The sequence below is a fragment of the Cryptomeria japonica genome, chromosome 3, assembly GCF_030272615.1.
Source record: "Cryptomeria japonica chromosome 3, Sugi_1.0, whole genome shotgun sequence".
Classification (NCBI taxonomy): domain Eukaryota; kingdom Viridiplantae; phylum Streptophyta; class Pinopsida; order Cupressales; family Cupressaceae; genus Cryptomeria; species Cryptomeria japonica.
In genome coordinates this window covers 476,369,935-476,395,139 of record NC_081407.1, presented here as the reverse complement: position 1 = coordinate 476,395,139, position 25,205 = coordinate 476,369,935, and the positions used below count along the sequence as shown (strand labels likewise).

The window sequence follows — 25,205 nt, the reverse complement described above, 5'->3', positions numbered from 1 at the left end:
GGTAGTCCTCCAATTGATTGCTACATTACTAACTGAATAGGTGTACAAAAAGAAGGGATGGGTGTATGAACTTGTTTGGTCGGCATTAAAAATGGTGTATGCTGGGTGAGATTACGTCTTCCTCCATTTGCTTGGCGCTTGTATCTTTCCATCGCTGGAGTGCTGTCCCTGTTGCTAGATGAGATAGCCAGATTTGTAAGTAGAGCTGGGTCTGAAACAGCAATAGTAGGGTGTGCCATTGATATATAAGATTTTCAGACTTGGCTTAAGAGTAACATAAAAACAAGTCCTAGCTGGGGCGATCTGGTAGTAGCTACAGACAAGAGAATGTGTGTATGGGAGTATAAAGATTATGATTCAAACCTGTATCAACTGTTAAGGTCAGCAAGTGTCTTTGACAGTATATGATGTTTCCTTCATTCAGTTTGCATTGTGTGTGAGCATGTAGTATATTTTAGTTGTATGCTGAAGCTCTGATAATATAAATAAATATAAGGCAAATATTGGACTGTTATCTTGCAACATTGCAACACAGAAATTCTCTTCAAGAGTTGAGGTCATACTTTGCCCTACATTCTCAGCTGTGTAACTGAACTTATATTTGCAATTATTGAATAAAACATTGTTTGCTGTCTTACCCCAACTAGAACAGTCTCTTATCTTAAATTTAAGAATTGGGATGAATGTTAAATGAAAAGTATTGCAAAAACAGAGAATCAACATTGAAAAAGCCTCTCTCCCCTAACTGCGTGCAACTGTTGATGCATTTACCATAGCTGCACATAAACTGGCAAGGAAATCAGAAAATCAATTCTTACTCCAACATGTGAAATGTTTGACATAATGCCTGAACAGTAAATTATTGGAAAGTAGAAAGGTGCAAAAAATTTGTTTGTAAACTGGGGTGGCCTCTTACATTGCTCTATTAACTGTTTTTAATATTATGCATGCATTTTTGTAAATAATGTCATTATTGGAGATACCGGGTTATCTACATTGTAATATTCCTAATATGGGATTGGTGAGATAAATGCATGTTCATATAGCTAAAATTGATCCACTAATTACACGATTGAAGTTTATGTGCTTGAAACAAATAGAAACCTATACCTATTAATGCCCTCTAGGTTTTACATGCCTATGAATATTCTTTTACACGGTAGCTTAAATATCCTTGGTATTTGCTGCACAGTAGTTAGTCACAACTTGTGATTACAATTTAAGTGACCAAGTCTTACCAGCTAAGTTAAACCTGGACCTCCAATGCTTGCCATGTGTGATAAGAAACAAGATAAAAATTTATAGGATTAAAGCCTGTTTGTGGTTGTAATGGAATCCAACATATAAACATAGCTACGCAACAACTGATTTTCTATGGCCCATTCAACTACATTGGTTATGATGATCCATCATGTTTGGTATTGCCAAACAATTTAACAAATAAGCCTAGAAAATCAATTTGATGCCATATGATGACAAATTCAGTATCCATGTAAAGAAATGTGCAAATTCCAATCAACATTTCTTTTCCATCACTGCTACAAATAGGCTCAATGATTGAGACATCATAACTTCATACTCACAACAAAAAACTGAATACACGTCTTGTTGACGTGTATTTTGTACACAATCATACATAGAATAAAATACCCAAAGGCATCTTATCCTCTCTTGAATAAAGTCTCTAACTGCTGAAGATATCGCAAGAAGGATCAGTTAGGGTGACTCCAATGTTCTTGTAAGTAGGGTCTCTACGTGTGGATAAGCACCAGTGGTCGTTGTGATTGCTGTGTCATCAAGGGGCCTTACGTTTCCGAAGAATTTTCTAAACTAAACAAGCTCTCAAAAAATATCAAAGGGCAGGGTTTGCAAGAGATCTAATCTAGTCTAACCCTAAGAATGACTCCATGTAGACGAGACTTGGCAAGATTCTACCAACTTCAATATTGCCATAAATTAACAACTCAATTGAAATTGATGCGATCTTCTAAGGTAACAAATGATTTTTCAATACATCAAGTATCAAGGACACCACCACGAAGGTACATATTCAAGATACAACAATGATTGAAGGTTTAAGCGATTTAAATATCTCCAGTCGACCACGCAAGGCGTTCCTACAATCAGCAAGAAGCTAGTGGTTTGGAAAGCGAATCCTACCAAAGATCAAGTCCAACACTTTGTCCTTCGAATTAACACACTACTTTGATTGAGAATGATTCAAGAAAATGAACAACCATGAAGATAACCACGAGAATTACAATAAAACACCATAACTTCAATATTTTATTGATCTCAAAGCCATCATGTACAACAATTGTTTGTAATTCCTCCCTCAAAGCTCAATCTTGCTACAAAAACAACTTGCTTCTAATCTCTCTAATTTCTCCTTAATCTCTAATTTTTTTTTAGTTCTAGTTCTAGTTACAAAAATGAAAGAAATGAGGGTATATATAGCATCCTCAATTACAATGAACGGTCCAGATCGAAAGAAGATCAATGGCCAAGATTATGACACCTAAACCCTAATTAGGGTTTATTACAACCATTACATAACATTTAATGCTTGACCAATGATGAATTTGGATTGCTTGGACACATGTCCTTTCTAGAAATTTCCACCAATGGATAGCTAGGGTAGGTACATCGGAGTTTGTGCCACCTTCTATGAATTAGGTACATTGAACCTGGACATTGTTGAGGTGGACCAATCCGACTGGAGGAGTGATGACTAGGATTCCACCTCGTCTGACACTTGTAGCTTGGTAGATATTCAATTTGATGTCGTTGAGAAGCTATCTTTAATTAGCTCTTGTTCTAACTCCTTCTGTCCTTGATTTGCAGGATGATTGATGTACCTCGCCTTGGAAGGCTGGATTGGAAGAGGTTGCCTTGTCAACGCTAGACTGGAGGAGGTTGCCCTTATCTTTGCTTGATCGTCCTTGATGAGACCGTCCTTGATCTGGCTTGATTTTCCTTGAGGGGAGAGTCTTCCGACTTATGGATCTTTCGAGCTTGGGAGTCGCCATCTTGGTACCTACACAACATTTCACAATAAGTAACTAGATTTCGCAAGGTATAACTATAGATTAGAGATTAAATTTAGGAAACTTCATGATAAGTCTTTGAGTTATCATTTCCTAAATATGATCGAGCTACGATCAAAATTCAAAATTCAAGACAAGGGATCACATTGCCATACCCCTCTTGAGAGCTAACTCTAAAATGCAAAATTAAGAAATTCGCCTAGGCAAAAATCGGAGTTTGGAAGATTTCAACGTGATTCCCTTCAAACGAACGTCCTCCTTAGCAACTTCGCCACCTTTGGGTCCTTCGATGTCTTGATGGCAAGCTCGCTTCACTTGAAACTAAGTTCGCACTCCCCTTTGATGATGTTTCGCACCTCCTTTATGAAATTCGCACTTCTCCTAGTACTCTCCAAATCGCATGCAAAGGAATGTTGAATGATGATTTGAAAATGAAATAATTTACCTCCCCCTTTATAGGCACTCACCCTCTCATTCACCTCTAGGCCGACTTTGCAAAATAAGGCAATTTAAAACAATTTTTAAATAAAAACCAAGGGCCGACTTTGTAAAATATAAGATTTGAAATTTAAGCGCTCACCCCACTTTAATTTTTATTTAAAATAATAATTAATTCATTTAATGCCCTTGCAATTAATTAATTCGATTTTTTAAAGGCAAAAAATAATTAATTAAATGTCCATGCGCAAATTTTACATGCTAACTTTAATTGAATATTCAAATTTTATTGATTTTAGCATTTAATAAAATTCAAAAATGTTATCAGCGCCAAATTTTGGGAGATGGAAAAATACAAACCATATCGCTCTGGTCCTTGGGAGAGGGACAAGAGCGAATTAGCATTTTAGCCTTGATTCTTTTGTCTTTTACGTTCAAAACTACCTTCTCCACGTGCAAACTAGCACCTTCGTTGGGTTTCTCGAGCTTGATTGATTCAACTTTGTGGATAAATGCCTCTTAAGGTCAATATCGCCCTGGTCCCTTGGTGAGGGACAGGAGCGAACTTTGTGTTTCTCCTTGATCCTTGTTTCTTCGATCACCAATCTTCATCACGAGGCAAGTAACAACGTTATCCCTTCATAGCACGCATAATTTACTTGTCTTTTACAAGGCACATTTGATGTTGGAATGATTTTCGCCCTGGTCCCTTGGTGAGGAACAGGAGCGATCCTTGTGTTCTAGCCAAAATTCGTCATCTCTTAACCTTAGCTTCTCGTTCATGACCTTTCAAATGACATATTCGATCTTGTGTACCTTTGCTTGACGTGATCTTGTGGGGCGAATGATTGATTTAATTAATATCGCCCTGGTCCTTGACTGAAGGACAGGAGCGATCCTTGGTGTCCTGGGCTCATCCTTGTTTCTATCAACTCGCAAACGCCTTCACAGTGTAAAACAATGTCCTTTGGTCCTTCTTGAACATTTGAAATGTGATTAACATTCAAAACTTGAACCCCCATAGAGATTTCGCTTTGGTCCCTGACTGAGGGACAGGAGCGAATTTGGGCATATCGTGTAAATCCTTCATCATATTGACTTGCAATTGTCTTTGAGGCGCAAAATGATGTTCTTTACTCCCTTTCGAACACTTGAAATGTGAGTGGCAACTTAAATTTGGACACATTTGAACATTTCGCTCCGGGCCCTTGGAGAGGGACATGAGCGAACTTGGGCATTTCCATCACCTTTGCAGTCTTTGATACTTCATTCTTCGTCGAGACACCTCAAACGTCATTGCCACCTTGTACTTTGACTTGGAGTGACTTTATATTTGTAAGGAAGGCAATATAACCAATATTTCGCCCTGGTCCCTGGCTGAGGGACAGGAGTGAACTTACACTTGTAGGCTCAATCGTGCTTTGCTAACTTCCAAATTTATCTTCAACGGATTCGTTGTGCCCCCTTTCACTTATCCTTGGCATGGCATTCGTTTTATCTTGTTGCGAATTTGATCTAAGGAAGAAATCGCTCTGGTCCCTGACTGAGGGACAGGAGCGCCTAGGCAAATATGGGCCTCGCTTCGGTGTCTTGCAATCTTCAATTTGTCTTCAATGGGTCCGTTACACCTTCTTTGCTTTCCTCAAACCTAATCTTCACTTGATCTTTGCCCCAATTTTGCCCTATAAGGAATTTCGCTCTGGTCCCTGGGAGAGGGACGGGAGCTATCATCAAATTTCGCCCTGGTCCCTGGCTGAGGGACAGGAGCGATTTTGCTTCTAAGTCTAATTTTCCTTATGATGACATTTCCAAGTTATATTCAACTGACAGGATGTACTTCCTTGGTTCTCCTCAAATCGCGAAATTGTTGAAATCTTGCAAGGACCCTTATGTTGGATTTTAAGCTTCGGTCCTTCAGTGAGGGACAGAAGCGATTTTTGCTCCTGGCACATTTCCATGTTCGCGAAATTCTTCAAATTATATTCAACGGAAAGAACATGCCTCCCTTTATCTCTTCCAATCCGAAAATCATCTTGATCCTGCAAGGACAATAAAATTTTGAGAAACAAGCTCTGGTCCTTCAGTGAGGGACAGGAGCGATTTGTCTTCCACAGGCCAAAATATCACGATTTCAAGGGTTTAATCACTTCACAAGGCAAAGTTAGGTCATTTCCAATACCCGGGATCAATCATCAAAATTCCAAAATTTGGTCAAAATCATTCAATCATACAAGATTCCATAACTCATCATCAACACTTAGGCAAAAATTGGACTCTGCATCAAAATTCCGACTGAACCTAGACCAACTCACTTGACCACCTGACGAATTCACCTTATTCAAAATTGCATCCTACGGGAGGAAGCTCAAAAAGCTCTCAAGATTGACTGGACTCTGGCTTAAAATGATCAAAACGGAAACCCTAAGGCTTGACCTTAATCCAGACGACTGACTCACTAACCCAAAACCCTAACAGCAGAGAGAGAAACAGGCAAAACCGAGCAAAAAGAGGGGGTCCCCATTTTAATGGGGCGATGTGTGAAATGGTCACAACACGTCTACACGATGTATTTGCAACTCAAGCCCAATACAAAAACTATCAATATATTCCAAACCAAAGTGAATATGCCAGTGCATCCTTATAATACATCTTTTTAATCCATACAACCAAATCTTATACTAATGAGTTGAGATTGAGAAGCCCACAGCAAATACTGAGAGGGAGGGGGAGGTGAATCAGTATTTGAAATTTTTAACACTTCTAATAACTCATGTAGCCACTTGAAACAAAGATATAGAAATACAAGCAAGGCACAGAAACTAGAACACAAAATTTTCTCGTGGAAAACCCTTTCGGATAAAGAAACCATGGCATCAAATAGCTGTCATTAAAAAGAAATGGGCACCAACCCAGATTACAAACACTGAGCACCAACTCTGAAGAACTGAAGCACCAACTCCAGTATACTGAGAGGTCAAACACCAACTTCAATATATTTGTTATATTTCTGATCTTCAATTCTTAGTGTTTCCTTCTGACTCATTTAAAAACTACAGCAAATTCCACCTCAAACATACTGCTCAGAACAATATTTTACTTCAGACAGAGCAACTCCAAAGAATTAAACTCAAACTTTGAATCTTATGATGACAACATTCACAGCTGGAAAAAATCCACACACAATATCTGATGAAGATAATCGTGCTGGTTACAGAACGAATTTAATCACAAATCCAAACTCTGAACTCTTTAGTTGAAATCTGCAGGCATGTTACACAAAAGAAACTCAGAAAAACATATGCATATATCACTGTTAATCAAAGCTCAAATCTATTCTACTGCCTGTTCACTGCTCTGTCAAAGACATAACTTTCAGATACCACACTAAGACAAAAATCAAAAATGCCTCCATATATCTCCTAAAACCTTGCAACCGAACTAAAAAATCTTCTGTCAACACAGATTTCTCTCCCCCCTTTAAAAAAAAAAAAACTCAAAAAGAACCCAACTCTTTGAGAGGATAACCTTCCAGAACTTCTGCACAGCCACTGACACACAAAAAATGCACACGGAATTTTTCACGACTTCACTTCCTCGTTTCTTCACGCACAACTTCGTGCCAAAAAAAATTCTATTCAAATCGAAAAGCTTCTCTTTTTAACTAAACAAAAGGCTATCAAAAGTGCTTGAAACGGCTCTACACACCCAGAAAAAAAATCAATAAAGATTTTCGGTTTGAAACTTAAAAGTCGCTGCTACCTTACCATGATATCTAAAATTGACTCCATGATTTTCTTGAAAAAAGAATATCTGCTCGTGCATGCTTCTTCTATCTGACATACACATCGTGGAAGTTTTGACATTAATCATCCAGTCACCATAACAGTCACCCAGCTTGCTGTCAATTAAGAAATATTCGAATCACTACACTTCAGATTTTGTGTATGCGTAAGTAAATCAAACCATACCTCTGACACTATAAATTCGATGCAACCAAATTGGCACAGCACTAACATCGAATAAAATAAAAAACGCAAGGCCACCCTATTTAAGAAATCTGAAGACCACAACATAATATTCCCAAATAAAATGGTAACCTTAGAATAAAAGAGCTTGCCCACAAAATGCCAAAAAGAGATTCGAATCCACTAAAACTTGACCCTTTTGACTATCCAACACTGACATAGCATGTAGAATATTCAGCTCATGACATGGCATAAAAATCTGATTTGTCACAGCTGGAGGACAAGTAAGCAGCTGACAAGAACCAAGCAAGCTCTCACACTGCTGATGCAGACACACAAGCTGGTCAAGCTCCCCAAGCAGGTCAAGCTGGTCAAGCTCCAATAGAGACATCAATGACAAAATGTCCAACAGAGATTTCTCTCTTTAGGTTTCATCAATAATTTTTGTAGTATTCGTTAGGTGTTTTAGCATTTTGTTTTTAAATTTGTGGTTTGGTTTCTTATTTTCTTGATCAAAACGTATAGACCATAATACTTCAAAATTTGAGGTTTTCTAGGAATGTGATTGCTATGCTTCAAGAGTATTCCACAAGAAGCATGGCAAGGGGATAAGAAAAAATGCCAAATATTAAGAGATTGTGGGTTATGTCAAATAAAAGAATTCCCAAAATATGAAAAATTAATAGTATAAGTTCTAACATCTTAGATGTGATTATCTTGGGCTCTTGATCTTTTCTTGGCACTGCATGGTCTTAGAATTGTTACTCTCTTTGATCTCTGTTGTCTTAGTTGTATTTTAAGATAAATGTTGTATACACTAAGAAATGTACTCTAATATATCAACCTCTGAAAGGGGAAAATGTAGAAGGCCTCTCTTAGTGTACACATGTAAGGGACAATATGCAGGAAAATAAATAGGAAATAGGACATAAGCAAAGGAGATAGGGTAAAGAGATACTCACTTGGTCAACTTAAATGTGGATTAGCTTCCACCCTGGCTTGAGCAGCTGAAAACTGGTGTTTCTAGGGGAAGTCAAGATGAATAGTAGAAACACTAGTAGTCCATTGTAGGGTTTTGCTAAGACATGGTACATGTTACTGATGGACTGATTCTTGAGTACATTCAAGACCTTCGCTTGCAACTTGTTTTGGTTAAGTCTCCTTACTTTATAACATTTTGAATCCTTACCTATTACAAGTGTGTTGCAGATTGTGTCTTGTTTTCCTCGCAAAGTACTTTGAGAAGTCTATTCTTATGCATTGAATTTACAAGAACATTAGTTCAGCAGACATAACCAGCTATAATTAGTATGTTGGCTAAAGGAAGCAAAATTGAACTTCACCAACCATGGACAGTAGTGTGGCTAGGTGACATTCATTTTCATTTGGGTTCTTGAAAGGTCTAAAAAATCCAATTAGAGTATTCATTCATCATGGGTTCAATATGGGATATTTAAGGGTAGATGCCGATGGAATGGGGACATTATGACCAAATCAGTAATGGAAGGTGTAGAACATGTCAATAGAATGGGGATATTAAGAGCAACTATGGAAAGCAATGATGTACAACAGCTCACAATAAGATATCTCAAGTTGGTCCACTCCACTCTAGCATGTGGGAGGTTTGATGTACACATATGATTTTTTTTGTATATTTTAATGTATTAAGCTAATATTTGTCTTTTCAATAAACACAAGTCGTGTATCTGGATTGTCTAGATCATCTTTGTGGTCTTTTTCTTCTCTTGTATGTATCTTTGCAGGATCTACAAATGAAATTATCCAATGAATCAGCAAAGAGGTGAAAGCATTAATGCATGAAAACAGAAAACCCATGTCATGGCAATTGGAACCAAATAATGAAAGTACGTTTGAAGGTTAAGCACTGTGATTCCCTTATGAGAGATGCACTTATAAATGGAAAATATCAACAAATGTGTCATTACACAATAAGGTGTGCATTTCTATGAAGAAAACCAGATATGCACCATGAAGTGTGCACCTATGTAAGGTGGAAGGAAGTATACTTTAAAAAAAAACAAGGTTGCACTATGAGGTGTGCACTTTATAAGGAAGAAAAAAGTTTAATATTCGAAAGTCTTTGATTTCATTGTGATGTGCAGCCTTCTATCAGGCAAAACAAGTTCTCTTAACAAAATCCATGTTTCCATTGTGAAGCAGGCCCTTGAATAAGGTAGACAAAGTTTCATTTTCAAAAAAGAGGATTGCATTGTGAGGTAAATCCCTAGAATTATGAATTGAGTTTGATTTGTTAGAATATAAGGCTTGCCTTTTGTGATTAAGTCACCCTCGTGACTTAGTAATAGTTAAATATAAAATAAACAATAATATGGTAGAAGTTAATGTTGGGAGTTAGTAAAAGAATGCAGTGCTTTATAAGCATTTGCTAATACATTGTAAAACAACATAATGAAATAATATATCATATAGCTTTTTATATTTGCAACAATGATGTGATAATACTTTAATAATTTGAGTTACATTTTGCGTATGTTATAACATTTTTTCAATATGGTATCATAGCACCATAATTTTACCTAGTGAAGCCATGAAAGGAAGTTGTAGGAGTGTAATTTGTGAGAAAAAGCAGTATGATGGTTTGAAGTCATCATGAGGATTGCAAAGGGAACAGCATGAAGACATCATTGTGAAGACTGTGTTTTTAAAGCTCGCCCACACATACATGGTGCCATCAAAATACTATTAATCTAATCTTTAGTCATGCAATCAAACTTGCTTTGCCATGTGTAAACCAATTCCTTCAAAGACAACACAAATGACATTGTTTCACATTTTTTTATTTCCTAGAGGATGAATTTATAGGGGAAATAGGTTGTGATACAATAAAAATCATGAAATATGAAAGTCACAAGATACTTGTGAAGGGCACAATTATGAAAATCTGAAAGTAGTGGCCAGAAATCATGATTTCGAAGGACTTGCATGGGTTGCATTTCAAAATTTAAACTTTTGGAAATTTCTAAGAGGGTTTGCTGAGTCTCGCGATTCCATTTTTTTAAGTGTTTGTTGAGAAGGGTTTTTTTGGGGGATATTGTTTTTCTTGAGAGTAGACATTCCATTAGAAAAATATTCTAGGCCTAATTTCCATACTTGGAAAGTAAAAATCTTCATGCAACTTATGAACAAGAACTTGTGGAGAATTGCAAGTGGGAATTAGAAACAACCTATAGATGCAAAAAAAAATTTGGATTGTCAAAGTAGAAATGGTAAAGTCAACGCCATTGTTGGTCTTGCTCTCTTTGGTTTTCAGTTAGAACTTAGATCATATAGATCAATAAATTATCCAAGGAAATGTACTAAAATTTGAATAAACTGTTTGGAGGAAAGAACTTAATGCAAAGTTTGCTTCAAAATTTCATTTATTCATCCTCAATATAGTTGATGAAGTTTCTATGTCTAGCAAGATAAGCAATTTGAGATCTCTTATTTGACAACTAGTAGAAGCTAATGCTACAATAGATGACAAGGATGTGTTGACGTATATTTTGTACACTATCAAACACAGAATAAAATACCCAAGGGTACCTTATCCTCTCTTGAATAAAGCCTTTGATTGCTGAAGATGTCGCGAAAAAGGATCAATCAGGATGACTCCAAGGTTCTTCGATGTAGGGTCTCTACGTGTGGATAAGCACCAGTGGTTGTTGTGAATGTTGTTTCATCAAGGGGCCTTACGTTTTCCAAGCTGCAGGAACAGAATTTCCTAACACTAACAAGTTCTAAAAAAAAGATCAAAAGGTAGGGTTTGCAAGAGATGAATTCTAACCTAATCCTATGAATGACTCAATGTAAGCTAGACTTGGTAAGATTCTACCAATTTCAGTATTGCCAAGGAATTACAACTTTACTGGAATTGATGCGATCTTCTAAGGTGATTAGTGATTTTTCGAATCATCAAGAATTATAGACACTACCATGAAAGTACATATCAATAGTTCAATAATGATTGAAGGTTCAAGCAATCCAAATATCTCCAGTTGACCACACAAGGCGTTCTTACAATCAGTAAGAAGCTAGTGGTTTGGAACGTGAATCTCACCAAAGATCAAGCCCAACACTTAGTCCTTCAAATTTAAATACTACTTCGACTGAGAATGATTCAAGAAAGTAAACAACCATGAAAATAGCCACAAGAATTGCAATAAAACACCATAACTTCAATATTTTATTGATCTCAAAGCCAAAATAGACAACAATTGTTTGAAATCCTTTCTTCAATGCTCAATCTTGCTACAAAATAACTTTCTTCTCTCCAAAAGCTCTAATCTTCTAATTATCTGACTATCTAATGACAAAATGAAAATGAGTGAGGGTATATATAGCATCCTCAATTACAATGAACGGCCCAGATCAAAAGAAGATCAACGGCTGAGATTTTGACACCTAAACCCTAATTAGGGTTTGTTACAAAAAGTTCCCTTTTTAGTTGAACAATATTAAATGCATAGCCAAATATTTAATTGGCACAAAAATCTAGGAAACATAGACCAATGATAATTAAGGTGCCACATCATCTACAACAACCTCTCTTCTAGAACCTTATTTCCTTTCCAATGCTCTTTCTTAGCATATGCAATGAATCTGGACACAATTCCCTCAATCTCAGCAATAGGAATCTCGGGAAGATTCCTCATTCGTTCCTCCAAGTGGATAACCTGATCAAAGGCCTTGAGAAGAGCCGCATCCCATCCATGTTCGAGTTCTTTGATCTTCTCAATCAGGAGCATAGTAACGAACATTTGATCTCGTTGTTCATCTGTGATGATATTCTCATCCTTGCAAAAGATGACCTTGACTCTTTCTTCCAACTCTTGAAGGTCCACATCTGTCTCAACTTCGATCCTCCTGCCAAGAATGGTACATAACACCTCAAACACCTTGTCCTGAATTGGATGGATGATGCCCTCAACTTGATTGCATTTGGTGCTGATGTCCTCGAAAAGAACCTCCTTCATCTGGAGTAGAGTTGACCACTGGAGTAAATTATGAGCTCCTCCATCCATTATCTTTTCTTGTGCTAGGATCTTCCTTGGTGTTTGCCTGATTACTTGTAGGACAGGAATGATAACATCTCTAGTGTGAGCGAAAGCGGCTACCGTTATCATTAGGTTGTGGATGATCTCAAGGACCTGGATAGCCCGGTGGATTGTCTGCATCATTCTTGTTGCAAATTCAACGGCAACTGTGTGGGATTTGTCAATCCAAGAGCTCATAAGTTGAACCAAGCTCTTGACCCTCTCTGCCTCGCCAACTGATTCAAGGGGAAGTGCCTGCACAGGAGACAATGCCGGATCCTGACGTCCCAAGGCCTGATTGAGATGGCTAAAGTAGCCTCTCCAAGCACCGACTTCTCTCAAGCTTTCTATTCTTTTCCATTTCTTCCTTAAGCTTGTCTTTAAGTACTTCAAATGAATCGGTTGCCTCATCCAATGCCTGCTCAGCAGTGAGTGGACCAAGCTCAAATGTTTCTACATCATACTCTTCTGTGAGAATTTCACCTTCATATTTGTCCACTGCTGGTGTAGCTATCTGCAATTTCCTGGATCCTGTCTCATCTCTGATCATCTTGGACATCTTGGTGGCCTTCTTCTTCTCCGTCACTTCCTGAGAATTTCCTACAATATGTTTCTTCTATATACCCATAAGGATCAAAATTCTCTCTTGAGGCAAAGAACGTGAATGAATATGGGGCCAACTCCCTCTTTGCATCATCCAAGGCTAGAGCATTAGGACATACCTCAACTGAATTCCCCAATATGATGGGCATGGGAACTCCATTTCTATGCCTGTGTCTGAATGCCTTCGCATAGTCTGCCAACTGCCTAGTCACCTCAAGTAGTACTATCTTGTCTGTCGGATACCTCGGCAACATGTAGGGAGGTGAAGGACACCCATGAACTCTGATATATGTAAACTTTGGAAACTGGATGAACCAAGCACCATACCTTTTTATAAGTTCTTGTGCATCTTGAGATAGTCGGTTGTGAATCCCGCCTTGCAATATCCTAGTGATGTTCATCGTGAAGGTATCATTGACTAACTTGTAGTCACTTCCTGGTGGATGATGCAAATGAATATAAGAATCACAAACTCTGACTTCTTCGGGTCCTCTTCCGATCACTCCTCTGTGAGGTAGTCCTGCATATTCAAAACTCCTGATCAAGGCATATATGATGTATGAGCTCATGTAAAATGACTTGGTAGGCTTTAGTCTTCTCAACTGCACGTCCAAGCAATGGCTAATAATTCTAGCCCAATGAATCGTTCCTTTTCCTTGAACTATCACCTGGATGAAGTAGAACATCCACTTCTCAAAATAGAAGGCCTGAGGTGCCCCTGTAACTTGATTGAGCAAAGTTATCAAATCTCTGTACTCCTCCTGGAAGTCGATCCTATGCGGTGTGTTGGGAATCTTGCTCAGGCGAGGACGGCTTTTGAGTAACCAATTCTTATTGATGATGCTCAAGCAAGAGTCTGGATCATCTTCATACATCGACCTGGCTCCTTCTAGGCTTTTGTAAATCATATCTTTATGCTCTGGAAGATGGAGAGCTTCACTTATAGCCTCCTCCGAAAGGTAAGCCAAAGTGTTCCCTTCCTTGGACACGATCGATCTTGATTGTGGGTCATAATGGCGAGCACACTCGATCATCGGCTCATGGCACTGGACTGCTAGAGGGAAACCGACCGCCTTGATGATGCCACTTTCAATTATTCTCTTTGCGATAGGTGATGGCTTTCCAATGTAAGGGACCTCTCAAAACTTCTTCGCACTGAAGTTTCCCAAGTTGGTATCTCCAATGTTGCTCCACTTTGACACGATCTTGGTCTCCAATTCTTCATTCCTCTGATCTTCCTTTATGAGAGCTGGACGACTAGTGGATGCTCCTGCCTTTGGGGTCGCCATCTTGACACCTACACAACATTTCATAATGAGTAATATATTTTGCAACGTAGAAATATAGAGTAGAAAGGAAGATTTAAGATTTTAATTAGGAAACTTCATGATAAATCTTGAGTTATCATTTCCCAATTAATTATGCAATTTTCAAAAACTTAAAACTTAAAACTCAAAACTTCAACGTTGGGACTAGGATGATCTCGCCATACCTCTACTCAAGAATTAATTCTAAAAAATGATGCAAAAATAAGGAGAATTTTGGCTAGGCAAAATGTTGATCGAAGTCCTTCCTTTAGCAAAATGCGCCTCCTTTAGTCTTCACAAGCATCAACTCCACCACCTTTAGTCTTCAACACTTAGGATAATTCGCTCCAACTAGACCAGATTTCGCACCTCCTTCCTTGCTCCTCAAATCGCACTTGAAATAATGAATGAATGATGATTAAAATTGCTCAAAATACCCCTATTATATAGGGCGCTCACCACTTCACCTCCCCATAGGCCGACTTGGCAAAATAGGCCAAAAAATAAATAAATTTGCAAAAACAAGAAGCCGACCTAATAAAATAATAAAACATGATACCTCAAGCGCCCCATTTTCAATTTTAATTTCACAAAAATTAATTTTAAATGCCTTAATAATAAAAAAATCAATTTTTTGAGGCTCAAAATTAATTTATTAAATGCTATGCGCCTTTATTAAATGCCAATTTAATTAATTCTTTTTTTTTTATTTCGAAGTTGATGATTTTGGCATTTCATGCGGTTTGGAGGATGTCAACGTTGGGATATGGCAAAAATAAAGAATGTCAATAACTTCGCTCTGGTCCCTGGGAGAGGGACAGGAGCACTTTTCTCAATCTATGCCTTGCATCCCTCATTTTTAGGCTAGGATTCAATTTTTTTTGAAGTCAAACCGTTATTCACCATGCTTTAGAGGATCCTTACCATCTCACATCACTTTGCCTTAGCATAATCTCGGAGGGAATTTGTTGTTTCATAAAAAGCGCCCTGGTCCTTCAGTGAGGGACAGGAGCACTTTTGAGTCCTTGTGCAAATTCTTGATCACATTAATCTTCAAATTACCCTTAAGGCGTAGAATATCACATTTCACTCCATCTTGAGCCTTGGTAATAAAAATATCATTTCAAAATGCAAGGTAAATGGTCATATTTGGAAATTGCGCCCGAGTCCCTTGGTGAGGGACGGGAGCACTTTTGCCAATTGTCGTCAAAATTTTCAACTCTTGCATCTCAATTCCACTTCAAGGCATTTTAAACACCTTTTCAAACTTGCGCCTTGGCCTCAATTTGTCCAAAATTGGCGAGAAAGGCTAGATAACATGTTAAGCGCTCTGGTCCCTTGGTGAGGGACGGGAGCACTTTTGCAATTTCAAGCTTATCCGTCCTTTGCTAGCTTCCCAAATTATCTTCAATGGGCTAATCATGTCCTCTTCCATTCATTTCAATCACAAACTCGCCTTGTCCTTGCAAGAAATTTGCACTTTTTGGAAAATCGCTCTGGACCCTTGGAGAGGGACAGGAGCACTTTTGGAAAATTGCTCTGGTCCCTTGGAGAGGGACAGGAGCACTTTTTGCATCTTGGCGTACTTCTTTGTTCTTTTAAACATCTCAATTGCGTCTAAGGCATGAAACATCATTCGTCCTTCCCATCCAAGTCAAATTTTGCCATTAAATATCAAATAAAGAGGAGAAACTTGAAAAAGTGCCATGGTCCTTCAGTGAGGGACAGGAGCACTTTTTGTCATTTGGGTTGATTTACTCCTTTGTGGACCGCTTAAATTATATTCAATGGACAAAACATGCTTCCCTTAACCTCTTCAAATCATAAAATCACTTTAATCTTGCAAAGGCAGTGCAAATTTGAAATTCAAGCTCTGGTCCTTCAGTGAGGGACAGGAGCACTTTTTGCCTTCTAAGCCAAATTGTCTCACTTTTCACCTCGAAATTCCTTTGCTAGGGAAGATTTCATCTTACTTCACGCTACGAATAAGAGTTAATGTCCAAAAAAGGTCTAAAATTGTGCATATAAAGAAAAGTGCTCTGGTCCTTCAGTGAGGGACAGGAGCACTTTTTACCTTCTAGGCAAAAACTTCATCATTTCTTTATTTTTAATCAAGTCTAGATGTTCTATCATGTTCATTTTGCCGTCCGCCATGCCTTTGATGTCTCAATTTAACCAAACAAGGCCAGGAATGACTTAAATAAGTCCTTTCGCCCTGGTTCCTCAGTGAGGGACAAGAGCACTTCGCCTTGGTCCCTTCGAGAGGGACAGGAGCACTTTTTCCTTTAACCTTCAAAATTCACCATTTTTGTGCCTTCAAAATCTTCAAAAACACCAAGTCACGTCCAATTATCATTCCGGAAGACCCTGCACAAAACAAAATAGAAGAGTCAGTGACAAATATGCATTAAATAACATTTGCGCCCTGGTCCCTTGGAGAGGGACAGGAGCACTTTTGTCCTTTCTGGCTAAAATATTCAAAATTTAGGTCTCCAATCATTTCACAAGGCAGAGTTAGGTCATCTTCAAGGCCAGGAATCAGTTAGCAAGCTCTCGCAAAATAAGAAATTGCACTTAGAATGAAATTCGCCCTGGTCCTCCAGTGAAGGACAGGAGCACTTTCTCTGTTTCAGGCATCATCTTGCCTCCGAAATTTGATCAAAATTTACGTAGGCAAGAATACACAATTTCATCTTCAAAATGCTAACACTTAGACAAAATTAGAATTTTACCCCAAAAAACCCTGACTAGACCTAACCTAAGACCTATCTGACCTCCTGACAGACTTACCTTACTTCAATAATCAACCCTTGGAAGGACGCTTAATAACTTTCAAAATTTGACTGAACTTAGCTTGAAAAATATCCAAAAGAAACCCCTAAGGCTTAGCCCTAGCCCAGACAGACCACTCACTCACTCAAAACCCTAAAAGCAGAGAGAAGAACAGGCAAAACAAAAAAAGCGAAGAGGGGGTCCCCATTCTAATGGGGCGATGTGTGAAATGGTCACAACAGGATGTCAAACAAATTGTGTTAAATAATTTACCTTCTACATATTCAAATTTCATTTTTACTCAATTAGATGTCTTCTCAAATTTTAGAAGATGTGATTTGATCTCTCTTAGCAAAAGAAAAGAGAACATCTAAATGAGATACAATAGATAATATTTAACCTAAGAGTGTTTTATATTCAAGAAAAAATCATAGAAGATTATATAAAGACAAATGATAGATTCGTTGTTGTTATTACAAGAGAATAGATCTCATGGCCTATAACTATAGAATTCAACCAAATGATGTTTTAAAGGGAAAGATCAAAGCAAAGCAAATGTAGATAATGTAGCTATTGTTGAAACTCCATTGGATGTTGACAATGGTGAACAATTCGTTGATGAAGAATACATATATTAAGAAGTCCACACTTCAAATAAAATAAGGGATTTGGTGTAGATGAAGCTCAATATGGGTAGTTTCCTAGATAGTTTGGGAGTTTGTGAATATTGGATTTATACTCTTTATGAGGGTCATGAGACAATTTGATAGAGCACTATGGATTAGTTCAACATGTCTACCTATCCAATAATTTGGGAGTATTGAGAGGTGCATGTGAAGATTTAAAATGCAATGTATAATGGAAGTAGCCTCAAAAAGCAAGGGTGAACTTTTGACTTATAATATAGAGGAAAAGACATCATTAAGGATGCAAAGTGACATACACATGTGCAAATGGTAGTCTCAAGGATGTACCTCAACAAAGGGCCATTCAGTGAACTCAAAAGGTTTTGAAGTGCCATTTAGGCATGCACCAAGTACTAGAAGGAACACCTCAACAAAGACATTAAGATTTTATCTCATTCTCGATTACCATCCTCAAGGGCTACTTTCATGTTCTAATCCAAGTGCATCTAGAAATGATCAAAAAATGCCAATTAAGGGAGAATCTAGAGTTTCAAATAAAAATGAATGCCAAGATCAAAAGCGCACATTAGGAGTTCATGGGCACACCTCTGATGATCAAACATGCCAATGCAAGAGGATAGGTGCATGAGAAGATTTGAACATGTTTTAAAACAAAAGGAAAAAAGTCAATGTTATAGATAAGGGTGCACGCAGAAAAAGTATTGTACTTCAAGAAGGTTGTGGAAAATTTAAAACAATGTTTAGGCATGCACCAATACAAAGCATGCCTTTTCAACTTGATTTCTCTTGTCCAAATTACAGGGGCATATTCAAGAACATTAGTGCACCAATGTTAGACACAATGATAGTTTTTAGGCACATATCAAACTGGAGGTGCATGTTTCATATATGAAGTCAACTAAAGTCTAATGATGAGGCATCTGCCTACCGATAGGGATGCATCTATACTAAGGGATGTGTTTCAGAAGTTAGGATTGTTCTTGATGACAACAACTCAATGTTTAGTTGTGTCCCAAGGAATAAAGACATGCCTATACAAGGCATGGATGGTTCATAAACACGAGGAAATGTAGAGGCACACCTTAGAGAAGCAAATTTGCAGTTTAAAAGGAAGCTGCTGCATGGGTGTGCATGGGAAAGTATGGATGTGTCTATCTTAGGAATTGGCATGAGTCGTGATCACATGTTAATGTATAGGTGCATGCCTAGGGCCAAGGGTGCACCTCAATAAAGGGAGAATTTGAAACATGTTCAAACTAGTTGTTAGAGGTACACTTGGGTACAAGTGCGCACCTCAACAAAGAAAATTTTAGTTCACATCAAAGTTTGAAAACCCCATTGTCTAGAGAGGCACACCTATATATAGGAAAATTTAGATATTGAAAAATCATAGCTATTAGCTACACACTTGGCAATGAAATGGGCACCTATACAAAAGAAATCAAAACTATTATTTCAAAGTCTATTTTATAGCGTATTGGTATGTGTTGAAGCATAAGTGCACGTCTATCAAAGGAATTGAAAATGTCAAAGTAGATTTTTCAAGGTTTTTATAGCGTTAGCCATGATCAAGGGAAAAGCTACAAAATCCTCAAAGTAGATTTTTCAAGGTTTTTATAGCGTTAGCCATGATCAAGGGAAAAGCTACAAAATCCTCAAAGCCATCTAGAACCGTTTATCCAAAAGTCTATGTTTAACCCATGCTAAAAATAGTGGACACTATTTTTTGCTGTCACCATTTTCAAAAAGAACATATTCTAGGATTTGCTATTTATAGATCTCTTTCCATGTGAGCGATTTTATCATTACGTTATAGTTTGTAATAAATTAACTATGTTATCGGGCTTGCCACTTTTGGTCCACGCACCTGAATCGTGTACGCCTTGGGTATGTACCCAAGTGTTCGGGTTCGCTAGGTACGAGCCCAAGTGTATCCAAAGGTGCTGAGTGCCAAAACATAACAAAAACAGACATTGTTGACCTTTTTTTGCATCCAAAAATTCTAAAATGTCCCTAAAAGCACCCCTTCTATCCTCGGTTGTCCTCATGCATTGATCAATGATGAAGTAGCATACTATTAAACGTATTTAGTTTTATAATTCTGAATATTTCTTAAAATTTTTGCATATAATATATATATATATATATATATATATATATATATATATATATATATATATATATATATATATATATATATATATGTACATATATATGACCTACAAACCCTAAGGGCAAATTTTTTTTTACCCAAACCCACGAACTGGGTTCGTCTGAACCAATAACTTAGTAAATTATATGTATAGCTGTGATGTCCCCAATTAGAACTGAGTCGGTCCCTTTTATTTGCCAATGTTTTTAGTTAAATAAATAAATAATAAATAAAAATTATTAAATAATTTGTTCTAACGGCTCATGGCCGACCTATCTAGCATGTGGGAGGATGTTTTACTCATGGACTGACTTATGAAGGCACAAGTATTTATATAGGTTGCAAAGGAGATGAAGGCATTTCTTATTTTGGAATCCAAACACATTTATCTGCTTTTCTAAGGTGAAAACCTTAGAAAGAGACCTTGGGTAGGACGTCACCCCTGCTCAGTCTTTTGTTGTTGGCTTTGCTCAATCAGTCCACAATCCTAGTCATTCTCTATGCAAGAATGGTGCAAGATATAAAAGTGGAGCTACAAATTGTGATAGGAACTTCAAAACTAGCGCTAAATTGTTGAATGTGAATTGCATGGGAAACAATTCTGCAATCTCTTGTCTCATGCATTAGAGTTTGCAGGGCATTTACTTTAGGTAAATGAGGACAAAAAGGTTTTTACCTATGTTACTTGGGGAAGCGTCCTTGGGCTAAAATCCCCCGTACCCACTTGGGGACTGCTAGGCGACATCCCCCCACTATCCCCAAAATTGCAAAATTTGTGTGAAATGTCACGGAAACTTGGGGACAGCCATGATTCTCAAAGGGGACGTCCCCCCTTCCCCAATATAGTTGGGGATGTTTGTGATGTCCCCTAACCGTCTTGGGGACAGTCAACCATCCCCCTTTTCCCAGCACATTAAAAAAAAAAAAGAAAAAACGACTCAAATGCGCAAAAAAAACATTTTTTAATTTTATTATAGGTTTGTAAAACTGGATTTTCACTAATATGACAGGTAAACATGTCTGAATCACCTCCAAAAGCACTTAGAAATAATTAGCAGCAGCATGGTAATAAATTTCAAAAACACTTAGAACTCGGTAGTGTGTAAAAAAGTGGTTGCAAGTCTGCAATATTGGACTTTTCACTAATATGAAAGGTAAGCAGGTCTGAATCATAGCCAAAAGCACTCAGAAATGTGAATCATAGTAGCAAAAATCGTTTGGGGAAAAAATTGACAAATCAAAAGTATAAGATTTTTTGAAATAATTGGGAAAAAATCAGCAAAAAACCGGATTTAAATAAAACATAAAAAATTGTAGAAAAAGAGACAAACTATTTTTTAATAAAACTTAAGGGCATTTCCGTAGCATACAAATATAAAGAGCAAATAAAATAGAGTTTAACCCATGAATTGTAGAAAATATTTTTTTGTTGTTTATATTCATATTGCTAATTACATAGGCAAATATTCAGTTAACTTTTTAAGAGGGCAGTCACCAAATACACCAAATAGTTGTCTAAGTCTGAGATCAAATATTAGCTAAGTCTATGAAGTAATTGAGATCAAAAGTTAACAGACACATAGTAAAAGTGGAAGCCATTTCGAAGTGATCCAAGAATTTCATTGTGATCAAGGCAAGGAGTTTTGTAGGGTTAATTCAATATTTTACAAAGCTTATAAAATCATATTCTACAGTTGCAATGCTTTATATCATAGCAACAAAAATTGTTTGGGGAAAAAATTGGCAAACCAAAAGTACAAGAATTTTTTTAAAAGTGTGTAAAAAATTGGATTTTAAAAAATCGTAAAAAATTGTAGAAAAATAGACACAAAGTACTTTTTTAAAACTTAAGGCATTTCTATAACATAGAGATATATAGAGTAGATAAAATAGAGTTTAACCCATGATTTTAGAAAATAGTTTTTTGCTGTTTATATTTATATTGCTGATTACATAGGCAAATATTCATATAACTTTTTAAAAGGGCAGTCACCAAAAAGATTAGCTATCTATGAAGTAGCTAAGATAAAAATTTATCAGACGGAGATCCAACTATTGTTAGGAATTTAGTAAAAGTGGAAGCCATTTTGAAATGATTAAGACTTTCATTGTGATTGAGGCAAGGAGTTTTCTAGGGACAGTTCAATATTTGAGAAAATTTATCAAATCATATTCCACAATTGTGTTGACGTGTATTTTGTACACAATCAAACACAGAATAAAATACCCAAGGGTACCTTATCCTCTCTTGAATAAAGCCTCTCCTTTAACCAATCTGGAATGGTGGACCTTGTCTCTCTAACTTGTATTTCTTTAGGCACTAATCCCTCTTCTCGGAGAGGAGATGTCACTTCATCATCATTATTGTCTTCATGTAGCTCATTGACTTGGGGAGATTGACTTGATGAACATTGAGGTGCTTGCCTTTCTTCATGTTTATCATTCTGGACCATTGATTCCATAGATTCCTCAACTTCAAGTACCCTCTTCTCTTGTCCTTGACTTGTCCTTTTTTCATGTCGGGAAGATGTGCCAGATGAGTGATCTCGATGGGCTTCTTGCTTCTTCTTGGAGGGTTCCCTTTTCTCAGGTCTCTCTTTCCTCTTCGCGCTTCTAGGATGAGGATTGCCTTCACTTACGCATCTAGGGTGAGGATTGTCTTCACTTGTGTTCCTAGGATGAGGATTGCCTTCACTTGTGCTTGCTCCTCCTTCCCCTGGCCTTTCCTCCAAAGTAAAAGTCATCGGTGTGTTTTGTTCTCTCAACTTTTGATGTTGTATATCCACCCATCTGCGAGTACATGACAAAACCGGAGCCATCAAAGTTTTATAAGTCCACAATCTCAGGCTCGTTCCAATCTATCCTCACTGCTTTGTCTTCTCGGTCATAAGATGATTGGAGATGTCTGCCACTGTCCTGGGCTTGATCGGCCACTCTGTAAACTTTGCATTTCCTGATGAGATCTAAAGGCAATCTGGAATGCATCTTTCTTTTTACTTCTAGATCACTTGAGAGATTAATCCAAAAGTCCTCTATCTGAAATTCATGCTTGTACTTTCTATCGACTGTCTCTTCTATATATCCATAAGGATCAAAATTCTCTCTCAAGGCAAAGAATGAAAATGAATATAACGCCAACTCTTTCTCTGCATCATCCAAGGCTAAAGCATTAGGACATACCTAAACTGAATTCCCTAGTATGATAGGCACCGGAATTCCATTTCCATGCCTGTGTCTGAATGCCTTCGCATAAGCCGCCAATTGCCTAGTCACCTCGAGTAACACTATCCTGTCTGTCAGATATCTTGGCAACATATACGGAGGTGAAGGACACCCATGAACTCTAATATATGTAAACTTCTGGAATTGGATAAACCAAGCACCATACCTCTTTACAAGCTCTTGTGCATCTTGAGATATCCGATTGTGAATCCCACCTTGCAACATCCTGGTGATGTTCATCGTGAAGGTATCATTAACTAACTTGTAGTTACTTCCAGGTGGGTGATGCAAATGAACATAAGAGTCACAAACTCTGACTTCCCCTGGTCCTCTTCCGATCACTCCTCTGTGAGGTAGTCCTGCATATTCAAAACTCCTGATCAATGCATATATGATGTATGAGCTCATGTGGAATGACTTGGTAGCCTTCAGTCTTCTCAACTGCACGTCCAAGCAATGGCTAATAATTCTAGCCCAATGAATTGTTCCTTTCCCTTGAACTATCACTTGGATGAAGTAGAACATCCACTTCTCAAAATAGAAGGCTTGAGGAGCCCCTGTAACTCGATTGAGCAAAGTTACCAAATCTCTGTATTCCTCCTGGAAGTCGATCCTATGTGGTATGTTGGGAATCTTGCTCAGGCGAGGATGACTTTTGAGTAACCAATTCTTATTGATGATGCTCAAGCAAGTGTCTGGATCATCTTCGTACATGGACCTAGCTCCTTCCAAGCTTTTGTAAATCATATCTTTATGTTCTGGCAGATGGAGAGCCTCACTGATAGCCTCTTCTGAAAGGTAGGCCAAAGTGTTCCCTTCCTTGGATACGATTGATCTTGATTGTGGGTCATAATGGCGGGCACACTCGATCATCAACTCATGGCACTGGACTGCTAGAGGGAAACCGGCCGCCTTGATGATGCCACTTTCAATTATTCTCTTTGCGACAGGTGATGGTTTTCCAATATAAGGGACCTCTCGAAACTTCTTCACACTGAAGTTTCCCAAGTTGGTATCTCCAATGTTGCTCCATTTTGACACGATCTTGGTCTCCAATTCTTCATTCCTTTGATCTTCCTTCATGAGAGCTGGACGACTAGTGGATGCTCCTGCCTTTGGGGTCGCCATCCTGACACCTACACAACATCTCATAATGAGTAATATATTTTGCAATTTAAACATATAGGAAACTTCATGATAAATCTTTGAATTATCATTTCCTAAATTTAACTACGCAATTTGAAATTCAAAATTCAAAATTTCAACATTGAGACTAGGATAATCTCACCATACCTCCACTTGAGAATTAACTCTAAAAAACGATGCAAAATAAGGTAAGTTTGCTAGGCAAAAAATGTAGATCAAAACTCCCTTTAGCAAAATGCGCCTCTCTTTTAGTCCTCACGAGCATCAACTCCACCACCTTAGTCTTCAACAAAATTCGCTCCAACTTAGACCAGATTGCGCACCTTCCTTGCTTCTCCAAATCGCACTTTGAATGAATGAGTGAATGATGGATTAAAATCGCTCAACACACCTCTCTTATATAGGCGCTCACCATTTCATTATCCATAGGCCGACTTGGTAAAACAGAACCAAAAATAAACAAAAATTAATAAAAGGAGAAGGCCGACTTGCCCCAAAACATTAAAATAATACCTTAAGCGCTCCTATTTCATATTTTAATTTAATAATAATTAATTTTAAATGCCTTTATAATTAAAAATTTCGATTTTTTAAGGCTCAAAATTAATCATTAAATGCTATGCACTCTTATTAAATGTCAATTTAATTTTAAAAATATTTTGGAGTTTTAGTGAAATTGGCATTTAATGTGATTTGGAGGACATTGGCGTCTAGGCATGGTAAAAATATCAATTTGTTAATAACCTCGCTCTGGTCCCTGGGAGAGGGACAGGAGCGCCTTTTCATTTTTGGCCTTGTATTCCTTGCTTCAACGTTCAAAATCTCTTCCTGGACGTCCAAAATGGGATT

General features: G+C 37.6%; 1 protein-coding gene across 12 annotated transcripts in view; it reads left to right on the top strand.

The window, feature by feature from the left end:
• The window catches only part of LOC131029575 (protein DECREASED SIZE EXCLUSION LIMIT 1), a 279,735-nt gene that overhangs the window by 214,419 nt on the left and 40,111 nt on the right, over positions 1-25,205 (top strand). Inside the window, exon 16 of one of the 12 annotated variants that reach the window (XM_057960097.2) lies at positions 9,632-9,678. The exons of 10 other annotated variants lie outside the window; for them this stretch is intronic. In XM_057960097.2, coding sequence (XP_057816080.1) covers positions 9,632-9,643 — 12 coding nt within the window. In that variant the 3' untranslated portion in view covers positions 9,644-9,678. Of the gene's footprint in view, positions 1-9,213; positions 9,561-9,631; positions 9,679-25,205 lie in introns of those variants that run through there. One more of the 12 variants, XM_057960096.2, reaches the window with a different exon arrangement.